General features: G+C 40.0%; 1 protein-coding gene across 2 annotated transcripts in view; it reads left to right on the top strand.

Moving 5' to 3' along the window:
* Positions 1 to 4,121, top strand: part of C4BPA (complement component 4 binding protein alpha) — a 47,074-nt gene extending 42,953 nt beyond the window's left edge. For both annotated transcript variants that reach the window (XM_047753218.1, XM_047753219.1), the window contains exons 11-12: positions 3,137 to 3,312; positions 3,879 to 4,121. In XM_047753218.1, coding sequence (XP_047609174.1) covers positions 3,137 to 3,312; positions 3,879 to 4,046 — 344 coding nt within the window. In that variant the 3' untranslated portion in view covers positions 4,047 to 4,121. The remainder of the gene's footprint in view (positions 1 to 3,136; positions 3,313 to 3,878) is intronic.
* Positions 4,122 to 20,082: the final 15,961 nt, after the last annotated feature.

Below are 20,082 nucleotides of genomic sequence, written 5' to 3' on the forward strand. Positions count from 1 at the left end.
TATTAGCACTTGCTATATATATTGAGTTGCTCCTATGTTGGGTGCATATATATTTACAATGTTGTGTCTTCTTCTTGGATTGATCCTTTGATCATTATGTAGTGACCTTCTTTGTCTCTTTTAACCATCTTTATTTTAAAATCTGTTTTGTCTTATATGAATATTGCTACTCCAGCTTTCTTTTGATTTCCATTTGCTTGGAATATCTTTTCCCAGCCTCTCACTTTCAGTCTCTATGTGTCCTTAGATATGAGATGGGTTTCTTATAGACAGCATATATATGTGTCTTGTTTTTGCATCCATTCAAGTAGTCTGTGTATTTATATTTTAGAGTTTAATCCATTAACATTTAAGGTAATTATTGATATGTATATTCTTATTGATATTTTGTTAATTGTTTTTTTCTTTCCTTCTTTTTTTGTAGTCTTCTCTTGTGGTTTGATAACTGTCTTAGTGTTGTCTATGGATTGCTTTCTCTTTTTTTTGTGTGTGTATCTATTGTAGATTTTTGGTTTGTGGTTACCATGAGGTTTTAATATAGCAGTCTATATATGTATATACAAGATTGCTTTTAAGTTGTTGGTCTCTTAATTTCAAATGTCTTTCCAGTGTCCTGCAACCCTACTCTCCTCTCTTGATTGCTGGCTTTGATATAATATTTGTGTTTGGTTGTTTTCCTACCTTTACTATATGTTTGCCTTTACTGGTGAGACTTCTTATTTGTAATTTTCTTGTTCTAGTTGTGGCCTTTTCTTTTCTGCCTAGAGAAATTCCTTTAGTATTTGTTGTAAAGCTGGTTTAGTGGTACTGAATTTTCCTAGCTTTTGCTTGTATGTAAAGCTTTTAATTTCTCTGTTGAATCTGAATGAGAGCCTCACTGGGGAGAGTATTCTTAATCGTAGATTTTTCCCTTTCATCACTTTAAATATATTGTGCCACTCCTTTCCGGCCTGCAGAGTTTCTGCTGAAAAATCAGCTGATAACCTTATGGGGGCTCTTTTGTATGTTATTTATTGCTTTTCTCTAGCTGCTCTTAATATTTTCTCTTTGTCTTTAACTTTGGTCAGTTTGATTAGCATATGCCTCAGTTTGTTCCTTCTTGGGTTTATCCTATATGGAACTCACTGTGCCTCCTGTACTTGAGTGAATATTTCCTTTTTCATGTTAGGAAAGTAGTTGGCTATTATCTCTTCAAATACTTTCTCAGGTTCATTCTCGCTCTCTTCTCCTTCTGGCACCCCTGTAGGGTGAATTTTGATGTGTTTAATGTTGTTGCGTTTAATGGTGTCTCAGAGTTCTCTTAGATTTTTGCATTTTCTTTTTATTCTTTTTTCTCTATTCTGTTCCATGTTAGTGATTTCCACCAGTCTGTCTTCCATCTCACTTATTTATTCTTCTGCCTCATGTATTCTATTGATTCCTTTGAGCGTATTTTTCTTTCTTTCTTTTTTCTTTTCTTTTCTTTTCAGGGCTGCATCTATGACATATAGAAGTTCCCAGGCTAGGGGTCAAATTGGAGCTGCAGCTGCTGGCCTATGCCACAGCCATGGCAACACCATATCTGAGCTGTATCTGCAACCTATGTCACAGCTCACAGCAATGCTGGATCCTTAACCCACTGAGTGAGGCCAGGGATTGAATCTGCATCCTCACAGATACTAGTCAGGTTCTTAACTAGCTAAGCTACAATGGGAACTCCCCTTCTGGTGTATTTTTCATTTCAGTTAATTTATTACTCATTTCTGTCCCTTAAATCATCTATATCTTTTTTAAACATTTCTTATAGTTTCTCAATCTTTGCCTCCAATTTTTCCTGAGATCTTGGATCCTCCCTACTACCACTATTCTGAAGTCTTTTTCAGGTAGGTTTTCTATCTCCTCTTCACTTAGTTGTTCTTGTTTTTTTTTTTTTTTCTTGTTCTTTCATCTGGAGTGTATTTCTCTGCTGTTTCATTTTGTCTTGCTTTCTGTGTTTGTGATCTGCTTTCTGCATGCTGTAGGGTTGTAACTCCTCTTGCTTATGGTGACTAATCCCTAGTGGGTGAAATTGATCCAGGGGCTTGTGTCGGCTTCCTGATAGGAAGGACTGGAGCCTGTCCACTATTGGGTGGAGCTGGGTCTCATCCCTCTTGCAGACAGGGCCATGTTGAGGAGTGTGATTAAAGACAACTGTGTGCCTAGGAAAACTTTACGTAGGCAATCTGTTGATGGGTGGGGAGCCCCAGTGCCTGCAGGTTATATTTGGGTGAGGCCGGAGTTTTCCAAAATGGCAGCCTCCAGAGGAGCTCATGCTGATGATTATTCACTGGGACTTCTGCCTCCAGTGTCCTGCCCCCAAAGTTAGCCACAGCTGACCTCTATTTTCTCAAGAAACCTTGCATGACCTATATGGAGTCCCTGCTGTGTTATGGGCACCAGAGCATATACCTAGTCTGCACCCTCCAAGAGTGGAGTCTCTTTCCCCAGTCCTGTGGAGCTCCTGTAATCAGGCTGACCTTCAATGAGCAAAATGCCCTGGGGGGTCCTCTTCCCAATGCTGGGCTGAGGGCTGGGAATTCTGAGATGGAGTTCAGAACTCTCACTCCTGTGGGAGAGCCTCTGTGATATAGTTATTTTCCAGCTTCTGTGTCACCCACCTTATGGGTATGGGATTTGCTTATATTCTGAAAGCGCCCCCCCACCCCCACTGTCGTGTTGTAGTTTCTTCTTTGTCTTTTGGGGGTAGGACACCTTGTTTTGTAGCTTCCAGTCTATTTTTTGACAGTTACTTGTAATTTTGGTGTTTTCATCAGAGGAGGCTAACTGAAGTCCTACTCTGCCATCTTCTCTCTTCTGTATCTCTGTCACGTTATTTAAAAGTGTTATGTCCTTGGGGAAGTAACTTAACCTCTCTGTAACTCACTTTGTCCTTGACAAAAGAGGGAGACTTAAATGAGATAATCACATAAAGTCTCAGCCCAAAGTCTGATCTATAGCCAATGCTCAATAAATATGTTGATGAATATTATATTTATTTTCAAGATAAAGTATAGGTAAAACAATTAGCAGCACTTAAATATAGTTCATTCTTAATGCCCTAGACTCATATATTTTCTCTTACATTTACAGATTGCTTAAAATTATGTTTTCTTTGTAGCTAAGTGTCTGAAGCCAGTGATAGATCATGGAAAGTTATCTGTGGATCAAGATGAATATATTGAGTCTGAAATTATCACCGTCCAGTGTGACTCTGGCTATGGTTTGGTTGGTCCCCAAAATATCACTTGCACAGAAGACAGAACCTGGCACCCACAGGTGCCCAAGTGTGAATGGGTAAGTGGCACAATCCAAGGAAGTTTCTGTGCTGTCAAACTCAAAATGGGTGCCTTCCCCAAAGAACTGTCCTGTTGGGAAAGGGGATGTCTTACTCAGCAGGCTTCATTTCTGGGTCCTTCAAAGGACCTCTCATTTTTGCCTTGAAGCCCCCTGGTCAGATAGGAGTGGCAAGTTTTCCTGCTGTCCCTTGAGAAACAGGGAAAAACTGAACCTCTTTGGATTGGAGTGTCTCAGAGACCTGGGCGTTCTGACTCCTTCCTGCCTTCACTTTATAACTGTATAACGTACTGTATAACGTACTGTTGTTGCATTTCTGGATGGTCAGCAGAAATAGTCTCTGTCCCCCCAGAGGCTTTCTGGGAGGCTGTCTCAGAGCAGAGCTGGATCCTGCTGAAGGAGATGATGGTGGGACCTGAGGTTTTCTTGGTTTCCCTGCTCACCACCAGTCCTGGGGTGGGTCTTGGTCCTAATCTCTGGCCCCTCCTTTGTCAGCAGGAACCACCTCTCCCTCATTTTTGAGAGAGTAGCCTTTCCAGCCCACTCACCACCTATCTCTCCTTTAGGAGTACCCTGAAGACTGTGAGCAAGTGCATGAAGGCAAAAAACTCATGCAGTGTCTCCCAAACCCGGAGGAGATAAAATTGGCCCTGGAGCTGTATAAGCTGTCCTTGGAAATTAAACTACTGAAGCTACAGATAGACGAGAAAGCCGATCTTGAGTCATCAGTGTAATTTTTCCCAAGAGATGGAGGAGAAATGTACCTTGACACCTTTAATCTAATATGGATAATTTCAGTTTATCAACCATATTCTCTCTTTTACACTATCATTTATGATAATTATTATCCAGAAGGTATCATTTGTTAATCATTACTGTTTTGAGACTGTAGCCTTATTGATCAGCTTCTGATTCATATTTTTGCTTTTCTTGACACGGAATACACATTTTTAAAATTAAAAATTTACATATTAAGAAGATTTTGTTTTCATTGTAATTAGGACTCGGTGGAATGAGGTCCATGAACAAACCCACATATGAAGTTAATACATTTATTTTATTGTAAGGACCTTGGGTATATGGACATGAGTTCATACTAAGACATTTCTCTTGACCTTTTACTCCACAGTTCCACATGCACGGATCTCTCAGGTGCTCAGTATTTAGATTAAGTACCAAAAGCCTGGTCCATTGCTCTGATTTGAAGCAGACATGCTTTTTTCTAAACCCCCATGCACTTGGCCCCTGCCTCACTAATGCTCCCTCTTGACTTTTGCTCACCAGAAGGGGATTTGTATCTGTGTATGACCACCTGATTCCATCCTCAGAGAACAATCTCTGAAAGCCTGAGCTACCTGTGTGCTCCCAAGACCTCAATCTGTTTTCATTCTTATTTTTTTGTAACAGAAAGTAAAAATGGCCCAAGCAACTACCTTCCATATGAGGAGAAAACTCATATTAATCATATTTATGCCTCAGGCTATTTGGAGACTTTTGTTTCTTCTACTCACTACTTCCTCTAGTTCTTGCATCCCCTGAAATCTCTCATCCATATCTCAGCTCCTTTGGTTGTCCCTTCTCTCTTTTGTACACAGAACTCTATGGGGGAATATTGACTTCTTTTAATTTCCTGAAACGTGCTCTAATGAAGCCATGGTGTGTAGCAGACTTTCACTAACCTTAGACATACCAGGGAGATTTGAACTGCTGGAGAAACCTACTTAACATGGAGGCTAATGTGGACCCATGGTCTTAAAGCTATTTGCCTGGTTCTATTCCTAGGAATTTCTTTTGGTTGATGTTTATTTGGGATTTCTCCCAAAACAAATGGGGATCTACTTTCCTTGGGAGGTACCCCAGACAGCACCATGATTGAATGGGGGAAATAAAATGGGGAAGGAAGGACAGCCTCAAGAAGGAGCATTATTGAGAAAGTCTTTGCCATTGCAAAAAAGAAGCTCAATCATGCTGACTGCCCTCTGAGAGCAGGTGGAACACAATGCTAAGTTGTCTTTCTAAGGAGGAAGACCTGGTATTTATTCACCAGTTCTCTCCTCTCACTGTAAAGACTTGCTCTAGAAGCACTTACACCCAAGCACATCTGACCCACACTGCCAGCTATTGGGGCGGGTAATGAGACATCAGACACAGAGACAGGGGTAGTGGCGCTGCTTGTGGGAACCTCCAGCGTAGGGTTGTGGGCAGAGCACAGATGACATCTTCTCTGGTTGCTTTTTCTCTGTCAACCTGTTGTTCCAGCCTATCCCTTCTCCTCTTCTCAAATACATCATTTACCTCTTTTAGACTCTTGCAACCATTGGCGTTTGTTGCCCATAACATAATTCCCTTCATTTTTTTAGAGTAAGCTGTTTAGTTCTTCATTCGCCGAATCTCACAAATCAAATATTTGCTTACACTGCCTGCAAAACAACTAAAATTACCAATTTACTGTAGTAAATATTGATTTATCTGTTTTGATTTGGGATATGAATACATAGCATGAGCCCCACGGGTGCCTCATACACTGTGAATAGAATTGCATCATTGTGTACTCTTATTGTTCCAGTGCCATGTGTACTATGACTGTCATTTTAACATTCATCATCAAACAAATAATCTAAGAGAGTGGAAGATGCTATAGGAATGTATATGAGTAGAGAAAGCTTAGAAGGTTTTTCAGAATTTATAAGAGAGAAACTTTCTTAACCTGCTGCTCATTTAAGGTTTGAGTGAGAAGAAGGAAGGGGTCTTGGATGTTTTATACAAAAAATTAAAAAAAATTTTTTTTTATCTGTGCCTGCTGCATATAGAATTCTGGGACAGGGATTGAACATGCGCCACAGCAGCGATCCGAGCCTCAGCAGTGACAATATTGGGTCCTTAACATGCTGAGCCACCAGGAACTCGTGTACCCAAAATTTAAGTTTAGGGCAGACAGGGAAGGAAAGGCAGCCAATAAGGGATGTGTTATCAAGCAACATCCAGGAGCCTAACCCCAGAGGGAACTGGTAAAGATGCTGAACTCACATCTTGGAGTAATCACCCAAAGGTGAGGGAGCTGGGGTAGTGACATGCTAACTTCCATCAGTTGTCAGCGGGGAGCTACTTCTGGGAAGTGTTACTTACCTCCCTTTTGTCCTGCTGAGTAAAAATCAGAGTAGCTTTAAAGAGCTCTGGAAAAGCCTGGGCAAAAGGAAACAGAACTGGCAGCTATAAGTTGGCCAGACTGTGCTGAAAGTGTAGGGCCCTGTGGTGGTACAGACAAGATTTGACGGCATCTGCTACACATTTCAGCGCACAGTGGATGCTCACACACCTGCAGGCTCACTTTTGTGACTTTCTCTGGTTCTTAGATCCACATTTTCCTCTTGAGTTTTCATTTTACTAAAGCCCATCCTTTGGGGACTGACTGAGAAGTGACGCTCAGGAAGTGAAAATTTTGTCTTGGCATATTTGAAACTGTCTTCATTTTCACACTTGGCTGGATGTAGAAGGCTAGGTTAAAAATAAATTTTCCTCTCATTTTAAGGGAATATCTCCACTGTCTTATATACTCACTGTACAGTTATTGAAATGTCAGAAGACATCCTGACTTCTGACCTGATTATTCCCCCCACTAAAATCTGGAAGCTTTTGGAGAAAAACTCAGCACCCATGATGAGGTTTTGAACCAAAATATCAGGTTAATGCAGTTTACTATATTTTATTTCTTTATCCTGACTGTTCTTGATGAACCCTTTTAGTCTGTAAACACATATTCTTGTGATTGAGAAATTTTCTTAAAATAGTTTCTTCAATGTTTCTTCACTGTTTTCTCTTTATAGAAGTCCAACAGGTCTACAGAATCTCATTTTTTTTTTTGTCTTTTTGCCATTTCTTGGGCCACTCCCATGGCATATGGAGGTTCTCAGGGTAGGGGTCCAATCAGAGCTGTAGCCACCGGCCTACGCCAGAGCCACAGCAATGCGGGATCCACGCCGTGTCTGTGACCTAAACCACAGCTCACAGCAACGCCGGATCGTTAACCCACTGAACAAGGGCAGGGATCGAACCCGCAACCTCATGGTTCCTAGTTGGATTCGTTAACCACTGAGCCACAATGGGAACTCCCAGGATCTCATTGTTGATTATCTACTTTTGTTGTGTATTCTGTCTTCATTCTTACCCCCAACACTTGACACACTTCTTAGGAAATTTTCCTGTCTTTATGTTTCAACCCTTTTGTTGAATTTTCCAATTTCCTTTAAGAACACTTTATGACATTTTCCAAAAGATTTTTATTCTTTGCTTAAAAAAAAAAAAAAGTATCATGGGAGTTCCCACTATGGCACAGTGGGTTAAGAATCCTACTGCAGGAGCTTGTGTCACTGTAGAGGTGCGGGTTCAATTCCTGGCCTGGAGCAGTGGGTTAAAGGATCTAGCATTGCCACAGCTGCAGTGTAGTTCACAGATGTGGCTTGGATTCAATCCTTGACCCTGGGAACTTCCATATGCCGTATGTGCATGCTTAATAATAGTAAAAAAGAAATGCTGTTCTTTCTACTTAGATGAATGCTTGTCTCCATGCATCTATTTGTAATAGAGAAGTGTTATTTTGCTTCCTGCAAACCTTTGTTAGTAATCATTGGTCAATTCTTTCTGAAGCATGAGGCCTGACTACTCTAATTTAAAATTCATGTATATGAACAAATTTTACTAACAGTAGACTTACTTGCAGACTGGTGGGACAGTGAGACGTTTTAAATTAAATTGTTGTTATAACATAGACTGCTAATTGTTTTGTTATATTAAGCCTTTTTTTAATTTTAAGAAACAGAACCACTTCCACCATTTAATTTATTTTTTAATTTAATTTTTAAAAATTATTTACCCAATACAAATTTTTTCTACTGTACAGCATGGTGACCCAGTTACACATACATGCACACATTCTATTTTCTCACATTTTCATGCTCCATCATAAGTGACTAGACAGAGTTCCCAGTGCTACACAGTAGGATCTCATTGCTAATCCATTCCAGAAGCAATAGTTTGCATCCATTAACCCCAAGCTCCTAATCCATCCCACTCCCTCCCCCTTCCACCTTGGCAACCACAAATCTGTTCTCCAAGCAGCATTTTATTTTATTTTATTTGTTTTTTATTTTTATTTTATTTTTTTTTTTTTGCTATTTCTTGGGCTGCTGCCGTGGCATATGGAGGTTCCCAGGATAGGGGTTGAATCGGAGCTGCAGCCACCGGCCTACGCCAGGGCCACAGCAACGCGGGATCCGAGCCGCGTCTGCAACCTACACCACAGCTCACGGCAACGCCGGACCGTTAACCCACTGAGCAAGGGCAGGGACCGAACCTGCAACCTCATGGTTCCTAGTCGGATTCATTAACCACTGAGCCACGACAGGAACTCCCAAGCAGACATTTTAAATATCAGCAGGACACATTGCTCTTCAGCTAGAGCCTCCCTTGGAGCAACTTTCCAGTGAGTGCGGTTTCCTGGTCACTCTCTTAGAAGAGAAGGTGCTTGACAGACTTACAGATATGGAGAATGAACAGGTCCTCTCAAAACAATAGAAATAAAGACAAAAATAAACCAATGGGACCTAATCAAACTTACAAGTTTTTGCACAGCAAAATAAACCATTAAAAAAAAAAACTGTAAAAGACAATCTACAGAATGGGAGAAAATAGTTTCAAATGATGCAACTGACAAGGGCTTAATCTCATGAAAACAGCTTATACAACTGAACAGCCAAAAAACAAACAACCCAATTGAAAAATGGGGAGAAGACCTAAATAGACATTTTTCCGAAGAAGACATACAGATGGCCAAGAGGCACATGAAAAAATGCTCAACATCACTAATTATTAGGTATATGCAAGTCAAAACCACATTGATGTCCAACTTCATTATCAGTCAGAATGACCATCATCAGTAAGTCTACAAATAAATGCTGGGAGGGTGTGGAGAAGAGAGAACCCTCCTACACTGTTGGTGGGAATGTAAACTGGTACAACCACTATGGAAAACAGTATGGAGATTCCTCAGAAAACTAAATATAAAACTACCGGAGTTCCCATTGTAGCTCAGTGGAAACAAATCTGACTAGCATCCATGAGGATGCAGGTTTGATCCCTGACCTTGCTCAGTGGGTTAAGGATCCAGCATTGCCATGAGCTGTGGTATAGGTTGCAGATGTGGCTTGGATCTGGTGTTACTGTGGCTGTGGCATAAGCCAGCAGCTACAGCTCTATTTCAATCCTTAGCCTGAAAACTCCATATGCCTTGGGTGTGGCCCTAAAAAGACAAAAAATAAATGAATAAATAAATAAATAAAACAAACTGCCATATGATCCCGCAATCCCACGCCTGAGGGGACTTGGTCCTTGGCTGACCATGTGAACAGAACTGCTAATCATCCTAATTGCCCTTATGCCTTGATTTCATGAAAAACAAATTAATTTCCATCTGGTTTGAGCCACTGAACTTTTGGGTGTCCTATTTCCTGACATGTATAGGATGTCACTAATCCCCCCATATTAGTGATTTTTAGTGTCCCCTCTGTTGTTGTCCAGTTTCTCCAGAGAAAGAGCCTCTGTTCTCCTGCCTGCTTATTTACAACTTGAACCTCTGCCATCCAAGATGAGGAGATGACTGCTTCTACAATCTCTTTGAATTCTGTTTCCTCCCTCCACTCCTCAGCCTATTTCCATCACGTGACTTTGTATTATCAACATCAAGAGAACATTCCTGAAATAATTGCTTTATTTATATGGGTCTCCTAGTTTTAATGAGATGTTTTCCCTTCCACTGTGATTAGGTCATCTTTGTCTTTCCCTCAGAAGTTTGCTCACAGCAGTGCTGAGTATTTATACCATGAGTAAAAAAGTGTATACAGTTCTATGAAATGTTAATTTGGTGCTAACCTTTAGTTCAGCCAAAGAGAAGTCAACTACAGAACCTCCGCTGAAATTACCCTCTGACCACAGGAAAATAAATTACAACTAAGTGCATTATTTTTAGTCTAGTTTTAATAAACAGGGGGAGAAGGAAATTGGTAAACCAGAGGCTCTGTCATGAAAAACTTTTACTAAAGTGAGACTGTGTTGATGGTACTGTCACTTTGTATTCATGGGAGCTAAAGAAGGGATGTTATTTTCTAAAATTCCTCTGAATCCAGGAGTTATTCTTCCTAGTCCTGTTTTCACCAATTGTAGGTAAATAATCAATTTCTGAACTGATAATGAGCCTGTTTGTGGATTTAAAGAAATGATGATCTCGCATCAAAATGTAAAATATATTTAACTATATTTTATTCAAAATATATTTATTCAAAAATATTTAAATATTCTAAATGGATTTATGCAATTGAAATTTATTTCCAAAAAATATTTTTTCTTACAACCATTAGATGTCATCTAGCTCAATACCATAGAAACTTGGGTATTATAAGCTTTAAATTACAACCACTTTTAGCATGTATCAGTCTGGGTTCAATCAGAAGATGTAAATCACGCAATGATTTAAACAGGGGAAATTGAATATAAAGAATTATTAAATTGTGTTAGAAGAGAAACTATAGGTGATAAGAAAACTCTTATGTGGTTCCCTAGGGCTATGGGAAAGAACTCAAGGCAAATCTCAAAAAGGGGCCCTTTTCCAATGCTTGGGTTTAGGTATCACTGGAAAAAGAATCATTACAACCTTCTAGATGCCAGAGGAGTTCACTAAGTTGCCTGGACCAGAGCTGGTCTGTAGACACCAACCCTTAAGGATGCAGGCAGAGCATAAGTGAGCTGCAGCCAGCCTAGGGACGCTAGAGCGTTCTTTCTCTGTAAAGTGAACTGCAGATGGTGGCCAGGAGCGCAGGTGTGCAGAGTGACAGGGGACACGATAGCAAGCCTACAAGACAGAGGTGGGGTGCAAGGCTCATAGCAGCTGGTGGCCAGGTATGCAGGCATGCAGATGGAGGGCTGATGTGGCAGAGGCCTGGCATAGCACCCCTGTCAGGTGAACCACAGGAAGGGGGTGGCCAGGCCAGTTCAGGGCTGCAAAATTACCATAGGATGTACAATCTGGACACAGGGCAAGGGCAGTGTGCCACTGGATATCCTCCTGCTCCCACTGCTAAGCCACTGAGAAGCAGCAGGAGTGACTTCTTCCTACAGTGTTCCTCTAGCACCCTCTACTGGGAGAATTTAGCATCATGCTCACTGAAAAGAGGAAATGTTGAAAGGAATTCTGTTCATTTATCACAGAACTGCCTGTAATACATGGTGAATTTAGAGCCAAAGGGCAATACATTGATAACTGACACAGGATATATAACTTAAAGTTGCTAAAATAAAAATGTAAAGTTGAAATCCCTCAAAAATTGCCTAGAGTTAAATCTACAAAGAAAGAAATGCTGGAAGAATGGCAACAAATTTATGAAAATTTAGATTTATAATCTAAATTTATAATTAGATTTATAATATAAATCTATAATCTAAATTTTGTAATTTTTTTTTTAATTTTTAGTTAAGGAAAAATGGGAAATACAGTGATTATATGTTTCCTGTTGGTTGATAAAACTAAGCGTATTTCTGAAAGAGGAGCTTATTTGTTCTTATTAAGGGGGAGAGGGAGGGGAAAGGAGTGGGATTGACTGGGGACATGGGGTTAATAGATGGAGACTATTGCCTTTGGAGTGGATAAGCAATGAGATCCTGCTGTATAGCACTGGAAACTATATCTAGTCACTTATGATGGAGCACGATAATGTCAGAAAAATAATGTATATACGTAGGTGTGACTGGGTCACCTTGCTGTACTGTAGAAAATTGACAGAACATTTTAAACCAGCTATGATGGAGAAAAAATTAAAATCATTAAAAAATAAAATATGTAATATTAAAATAGAAAATTAAATTTTATCTCATTGGGTTATTTTATAAGAAACCAAGAATAACATCATGGATGACACCATCACTAATTGCAAAGCTAGTCTTCCAATAGCCAAAAATATAGCCTTTTATAAGAACCGAGTTGATCTATTAAGACAGAAGTTGAGATTGATACTTTTGCAAGGAATTAAGCTACTGATATCCAGGCACACAGGTACTAAAGCTCTGTTTTGAAAAAATATGGATTGTTGGAGTTCCCATCGTGGCTCAGTGGTCAACAAATCCGACCAGGAACCATGAGGTTGCAGGTTTGATCCCTGGCCTTGCTCAGCGGGTTAAGGATCCAGTGTTGCCGTGAGCTGTGGTGTAGGTCGCAGATGTGGCTCGGATCCCGTGTTGCTGTGGCTCTGGCGTAGGCTGGTGGCTGCAGCTCCGATTAGACCCCTTGCCTGGGAACCTCCATATGCCGCAGGAGCGGCCCAACAAATGGCAAAAAGACAAAAAAAAAAAAAAAAAAGACAAAAAAGAAAAAATATGGACTGTTGAATACATAGAGAAATGAATAAACGTCATCTCTGTTAGACAAACGGTTCCCTAATTTGTTGTTTATGGGAATCAGCGGGAGCATTTCAATAATAATTCAGATCCTTGAAGGCTTACCAGATGCATTTATTTGGGGGATGAAGCCTGGGAGTCTGTATTTTAACCACCACAAGGCATTTGGGGGGAAGGGCCTCACTCAAATTTGCAACCTCTCTTTGAGGGCAGTCTACAACCACTCACAGGTTGACACAGTGGTTCAAAGGCCCAGCTCGCTTGACCAAATCTCGGACATCTTGGACAGGCCATCCAGCTTTACAGCGCCCTGGGGATCTGCTGAGGCTTCCGGTTTCCCTGCTCAGACTTTCCCACCCCCCAGTCCTGGCCACTGCCTGGCTCAGGCTTTGTTCCTGAAAGGACTCCTTAATGAATCACCTGCCTGCAGCTTCCATCCCAAAGTCTTTCCCAGGGAACCTAATGGATGAACTGCTCATAGGTTAACCTCCCCTATGAAATGTTTTGTTTTTTGACCTCCTTGCTCCTTGTTCGTGTTTTTATCTGATAGTTCTCTTTCGGAATGATTTGTGAAGAAGTGTTTTCTATTTAAGGCATGAAATCTGAACTTGTTATCTATGCTTTAATTGTTTTGATATCTTTTTATTATCCTTTCTATTTACTTAATAGTGTTTGATATACCAGTGCAGTAAAAATTATACTTGAGTAAAACATGTTTTCCCTTTGTTTTCGCGATTATAAGCTTTATACCCCCAAAGTATGAGACTCTTCATGGATGTTTAAAGTACTTTCAAGAGACTTATTTAAAAATGGAAACTCAGTAGATGCAAACTATTACATTTAGAATGGATAAGCAATGAGGTCCTGCTGTATAGCACAGGGAACTATATCCAATTACTTACGATAGAACGTGGTGGAAGATAATATAAAGAAAAGAATGTATACGTGTGTATATACATATATACACACACACGTATATGTATATATATGTATAAAACTAGTTCAGTTTGCTCTACAGCAGAAACTGACAGAACACTGTAAATCAACTTTATTTTTTTAATTTATTTTATTTTATTTTTTGTCTTTTTGCTATTTCTTGGGCCGCTCTCACGGCATATGGATGTTCCCAGGCTAGGGGTCTAATCAGAGCTGTAGCCACTGGCCCACGCCAGAGCCACAGCAATGCAGGATCCGAGCTGCGTCTGCAGCCTACACCACAGCTCACGGCAACGTCGGATCGTTAACCCACTGAACAAGGCCAGGGATCGAACCTACAACCTCATGGTCCTAGTCGGATTTGTTAACCACTGAGCCACGACGGGAACTTCTCAACTTTACTTTAATAAAAAAATAAAAAACAGAAAATCAGTAGATAAAAGCAAACTTCAGGGATTGCCTATGGTTAGATCCACGGAGGAGGAAATGCTGGAAAAGTAGATAGTGAAGAAAATAACAAAGGGACAAAATGAGAATCAGCTGCAATGGACTGGGGCTTCTTACCCTTACATCTGAAGTTTTGTTATAAAGAAGAAAATACAGGAGCTCTCATCAGCAAGTGCATAACTACTCTCAGGTTGAAACTGCAAAGCCTTGAGAGGATCTGACGTATTGTCAGAACACTCTTGCTATGGATAATATTTGAGGATATAAATATTTAAAAACATTTGTATCATATTTTAATTGCCAGCAACAAATTTGGTTTTAGAGTACAATTGAACTTCCGAAGTGCTTGGTTTTAATCAAGTCTCGCTTCTGAATCCAAATCTTTCAAGCGTTTGGAAACTAAACATGTAGGGAGAGATATGTTTATGACTCAGCATGGAGGAGACGCTGCTTCGATATTCTAGTATTTCTCATCTTTTCAGTTTCTATCCGCCTCCAAAATATATATCTAACTCACTTCAGAAAGACTCTAGTCCTGTCTGTCACAACTTCTTTCCAAACCTGTTTCCTCGTGCCTTATCCCATCACTGCCCTATCACCTTTTTTCAAGTGTCCCCCCTCTCTTGATGTGTAGTGGTCACTTCCTTCCTGTTATTTAGAGTTTTACAAAATAAGCACAAATGCCTAATTATAGCTTCGTGTTGATTTATTTCTTTTTATAAAGGGGATCATGCCATATGTATTATATTGAGTCAGCCTTCTTTTGCTCATGTTCCTGAGATTTATTCATGTTGTGTTATAGCTATAGTTCATTCATTGTCACTGCTCTATATTATTCCATCATGTGAGCATCCTACATTTTACTTATCCATTTTATAAAGGATAGAATTTACTTTGTTTCAGTTCTTTGGCTATAACACATCTATGAATATTTCTGTACATGTCTTTTGGTGCACACGCTGGTTGTAGAGTGTATATATTCAGCCTTTATAGATAAATTCTCCGAACCCAGGTTTTTATCTTGGCTGTGCTATTTAAAATCTATCTGACCGTTAGCAGTTACCTAAACTCTCTCTCAACTTTATTTTGGATAAAATGGAGAGAATAATAGTACACGCCTCAGAGTTAACAGATCAGTGTTGTAAGCATATGTTCATACAAAGACAGGCTTAGTAACTGTCAATATAATTATTAATATTATAAAAAGAATGCATGGAGAGAATAATCCACAATACCTATATGTATTTAGTGTTTGTCATCTCTTGATAGCCTATATACTCTTTTGATAGCTTTTCCTTAAACATGACAAAATGCTCAAAAATTGATTTTCAATACATCTCTGTGTTTGACTCCAGAGTGCTGGCCTAGAAATTGTCTTTATTCATTGCAACTGAATATTTGGATCTCATCATAATACTTGCTAAATAAAACCTATATCCAGGGGAACCCAAGTATGAGTGAGCAAGTGACATACACTTAAGAAATTTCTCTCTTCGGAGTTCCCGCCGTGGTGCAGTGGTTAACGAATCCGACTAGGAACCATGAGGTTGCGGGTTCCGTCCCTGCCCTTGCTCAGTGGGTTAACGATCCGGCGTTGCCGTGAGCTGGGGTGTAGGTTGCAGACGCGGCTCGGATCCCGAGTTGCTGTGGCTCTGGCGTAGGCTGGTGGCTACAGCTCTGATTCGACCCCTATCCTGGGAACCTCCATATGCCACGGGAGCACCCCAAGAAATAGCAAAAAGACAAAAAAAAAAAAAAAAGAAATTTCTCTCTTCAATTTCCCCAACATCATGGCCCACCTAAAATTTACTACCTAAATCACTGCTGGTAAGATTGGAGTTAATGTGGGTTTTATTTATGTGTAGTTTAAACTCAATTGTAAGAGCCCGCTCTTCATCTTTGGCATATTCTGAGTTAGAAGGAGAAGGTTTCAATACTCTCATTTTTCAGCAAAAATGATCAAGGCTCCAGGACAAGATCTTATAGGCCCATGTTTCCTAGCCTCCAGCTCTATATGGTTGTCCAATGATCACTGTTTTTTTTTTTTTTTTCTTTCCAATAGGTCATTTGAATCATTCTTCTAATTGTTGCTACTGGGTAAGGATAAACAAAGGAAACAATGAACCATTATTACATGCTATCAGTTGAGGACTGGCTAAAGGGAAGGAGGAAATTAAATATACTCGGCCACTTTTTCCTGCAGTTAATCATTGGCAGGAACAATAAAACTGCCGCTCCTTCTTATCTATTCCTGCTTGTTTTCACCTGGACATCCAACCACCAATCACGTGGCTGAAACTCAGAGGCTTTTCAGTTGAGCCTTTATTGAAAGGCAAGGATGTTAGGATAAATTCTGTTATAGAGAGGTACCTCATTCTGAGAGATACAATTCAAGGCAACACTACAGAATCTTCTGCTTCTGGCTCAGAAACCTGCGGGTAAGTAATTTATTAGTCAGATTACTTGGGGAAAAGGCTGATGTTTTGTCTCTTTGAGGAGAGCAGGTTTAAAGGATAAGGCTCAAGTATCTCTTCATCAGAAATCCTTTCAGGATTCCTATATTTTGTGGTAGAAAGAAAATAGTATATATGACTTGAAAAGTACTTATAAGTTTTGGAAGAAGACTTAATTGTCATTTCAATGCCTGCCAATGAAATAAGTTGTAAAGTAGATCAAGAGTATAAGATGTTATTTTTACTGATTCCTAAATATGTGTGTTGGCTGGTTTTCTGCCTATCTCTCACATCTGGGAGAAGAGGCAGGAAGTAAGCCAGGTTTCCTGGAAGGGTAGGGATGGTTCCCTGAGAAAGTGGGACATGAGAGATCCAGAGTCTGCATTCAGCAAAACTTTTGGGTTTCTCCTTAGAGACTTCCTCTACCTGCCAACAATCACAGAGAGTAAAAATCTTTAGATTTGAGAATAAAGGTTAATCCTCTATTCAGTCTGTTAAGCCAAGCTGTAGTCTTCCTCATCAATTTTCTCTCCCTTGATTTCCATAAATGACTTTGTTCTCTTCTGTCTTGAAATTCTCTCCTACCTTGGTTGAGTGTGCCCTAGGCCTATCTCGGTTGCCAATTCATTCATTCAATCACCCCTCTCTTGGGCTACCTTCTATTCTGAACTAGACTGGCAGTAAAAGGAGAATGAGAGTAAAGTAACTAGAGTAAGCAGAAAAAAAATAACTCAAAATAGATCTTAAACCTATGTAGAAGAACTAACACTAGAAAACGCTTAGAAGAAACACAGGAGTACATTTTAATGACCTTGGGTTAGACAATGGTTTTTTAGATATACAGGCCACAAAATTAAAAAAACAGATAAATTGGATTTCATCTAAATTAAAAACTTTTGTGCTTCAAAGGATACTATCAAGAATAAATAGAAAGCCTACTGGATGACAAGTGACTTGTATCCAGAATCTATAAAGACCTCTTACAAATCATCAATAGAAGAACAATTAATCTAATTAAAAATGAACAAATGATTTTAACAGTCATTTCTTTTCTTCTTTTCACAGCCACACCTGAGGCATATGGAAGTTGCTGGGCCAGGGGTCAAATCAGAGCTGCACCTTCCAGCCTTCACCACAGCCACGGCAACACTGGATGTGAGCCAAGCCTGTGACCTATGCCACAGCTTGTGGCAGCATCAGATCCTTAACCCACGAAGTGAGGCCAGGGATTGAACCCACCTCCTCACAGAGACAACATCGGGTCCTTAACCTGCTGAGCCAAAACAGGAATTCCCTAATAGTCATTTCTTTAAAGAAGGTATATGTATGTATAAAATAAGCACACAAAAAAGATGTTCAACATCATTAGTCATTAGAGAAATATAAATCAAATGCACAATAAGGTGCCACTTCATACTCACTAGGACGCCTAAATTAGAAAAGACAGACAATTACAAGTGTATAGGGAGAATGCAGAGAAACTGGAACCTTTGTAACTGCTGGTGGGAATGTAAAATGATCCAGTCATTTTGGAAAACATTTTGGCAGTTTCTCAAAATGTCAGATAGAGAGTTACCATACGATCCAGCAGTTCTATTTCTAGGTACACCCCCAAGAACAAAATGAAAACATGTGTCCACACACAAAAAAATGTACATTATTATTCATAGTGAAATTATTCATAACGGCCCTGAAATGGAAACAACCTGAGTGTCCTTCATCTAAAGAACGGATAGGCATTCCTGTCATGGCTCAGTGGTTAACGAATCTGACTAGGAACCATGAGGTTGTGGGTTCGATCCCTGGCCTTGCTCAGTGGGTTAAAGATCTGGCGTTGCCGTGAGCTGTGGTGTAGGTCACAGACGCGGCTTGGATCCTGAGTTGCTGTGTCTCTGGCGTAGGCCAGCAGCTACAGCTCTGATTGGACCCCTAGCCTGGGAACCTCCATATGCCGTGGGTGTGGCTCAAGAAAAGGCAAAAAGACAATAAATAAATAAAGATAAGGAAGGAGAATCTTGGCCCCTACAGTAAAAGTCACATTCTAGTTTCTTATTAAAATAAGGCTATACCTGTCTTTAAGACAAGTACAATCTGACCACACACACAGTAATTGAAGGATAGAAATGCACATGAAACATTTTTTTCCCTTTAAAACATATTTTGTCACTGGGTGCTTTTTATTTATCTTGCTTTTTTGGGCCTTACCTGTGGCATATGGAAGTTCCCAAGCTAGGGGTTGAATTAAAGCTGCAGCTGCCAGCCTACGCCACAGCCACAGGAATGTGGGAGCAGCATCTGTGACCTACACTGTGGCTTGCAGCAACGCTGGATCCTTAATCCACTGAGTGAGGCCAAGGATCGAACCTGTGTCCTCATGGATACTAGTTGGGTTCGTAACCTGCTGAGCCACAACAGGAACTCCCTGGGTACTTTTGAATTTAAATTCAAACAATCTCTCACTGCAAGGATTTTGAGGTTTAGGGGAAAGACAGGCTTTTGACTTTAGCTGTAATCCAAGTCAGAATTAGAATAGATTACAAACACTCAATTGTAACCGGAATGTGGAGGCTGGACTGAAGGATTGGACCCATATTTGAATGTGTCTGGAAAATGAGTAAGATTTGATGGGGGAAAGGGCAGGAGAGCAAATGATGGACACAGGTAAGAAAGCAAGAAAGTATTTGAAAACCTCAGAATATATTCAAAATCAAATATATTTCTATTGAAGATAGTCATGAAAATGTAGTTTTTTGCACTATGTTAAGACAGTCCAATGGAGTGACCACATGGGGTTTAGTGTTCTTTTGACTATTGTTTTAGTGAATGTATTTATAAAGGCTTTTTTTCCTAATAAATCCAGTGCATATATTTTTCTTATGAATTTAAGTACAAATACAGATACTTTTAGGGAACATTTTTACTTTAAAGTGTCATTTAAAAATTTGTTAAAGCCATTTACATTTTTGCCAATAGTTTAGCATTTTCAGATTCTTATCGATTTCACTAAATGACCAATTCACTACAGCTACCAAAGTACTACTTACCAACAGCCTGCAATTTTTTTGCCTTGGAAAGATTTCAATACTTTTGAAAATGTCTGTGAGCTGTGAGTCATCTGCTTTTCATCAGGTGCAACTTGACTTTGCCAAAGCTCCCTCTGGCTTAACGGTAGGTGGTTAGGGAGAGGAGGCTTCTAGGAAGCACAGAAAAGGGAAGCCAACAAAGGCGGCCAATGCTCAGTTTTCCTGGGACTCTCCCAGTTTTAGTTCTGAAAGTCCATCTTGGAAAAATCCTCAGTCCCAAGCAAACAGGTGGTGACCCTGTGATGGAGAAGTGGGTGGTGTGAATGCCTCTGAGCCTTAGATTTCTGTTTCTTCACACTTTTAGACCTGGCTGACCCATTCAATATAAATTCAATACTAATTGTTAAAAACAAAGTTGCTATTATGTTGTTGAGTTTTGGGCAGAGCTGAAGTCATGAGCAACCCTATGGGCT

This window comes from Phacochoerus africanus, chromosome 11 (genome assembly GCF_016906955.1).
Source record: "Phacochoerus africanus isolate WHEZ1 chromosome 11, ROS_Pafr_v1, whole genome shotgun sequence".
NCBI classification, from domain to species: domain Eukaryota; kingdom Metazoa; phylum Chordata; class Mammalia; order Artiodactyla; family Suidae; genus Phacochoerus; species Phacochoerus africanus.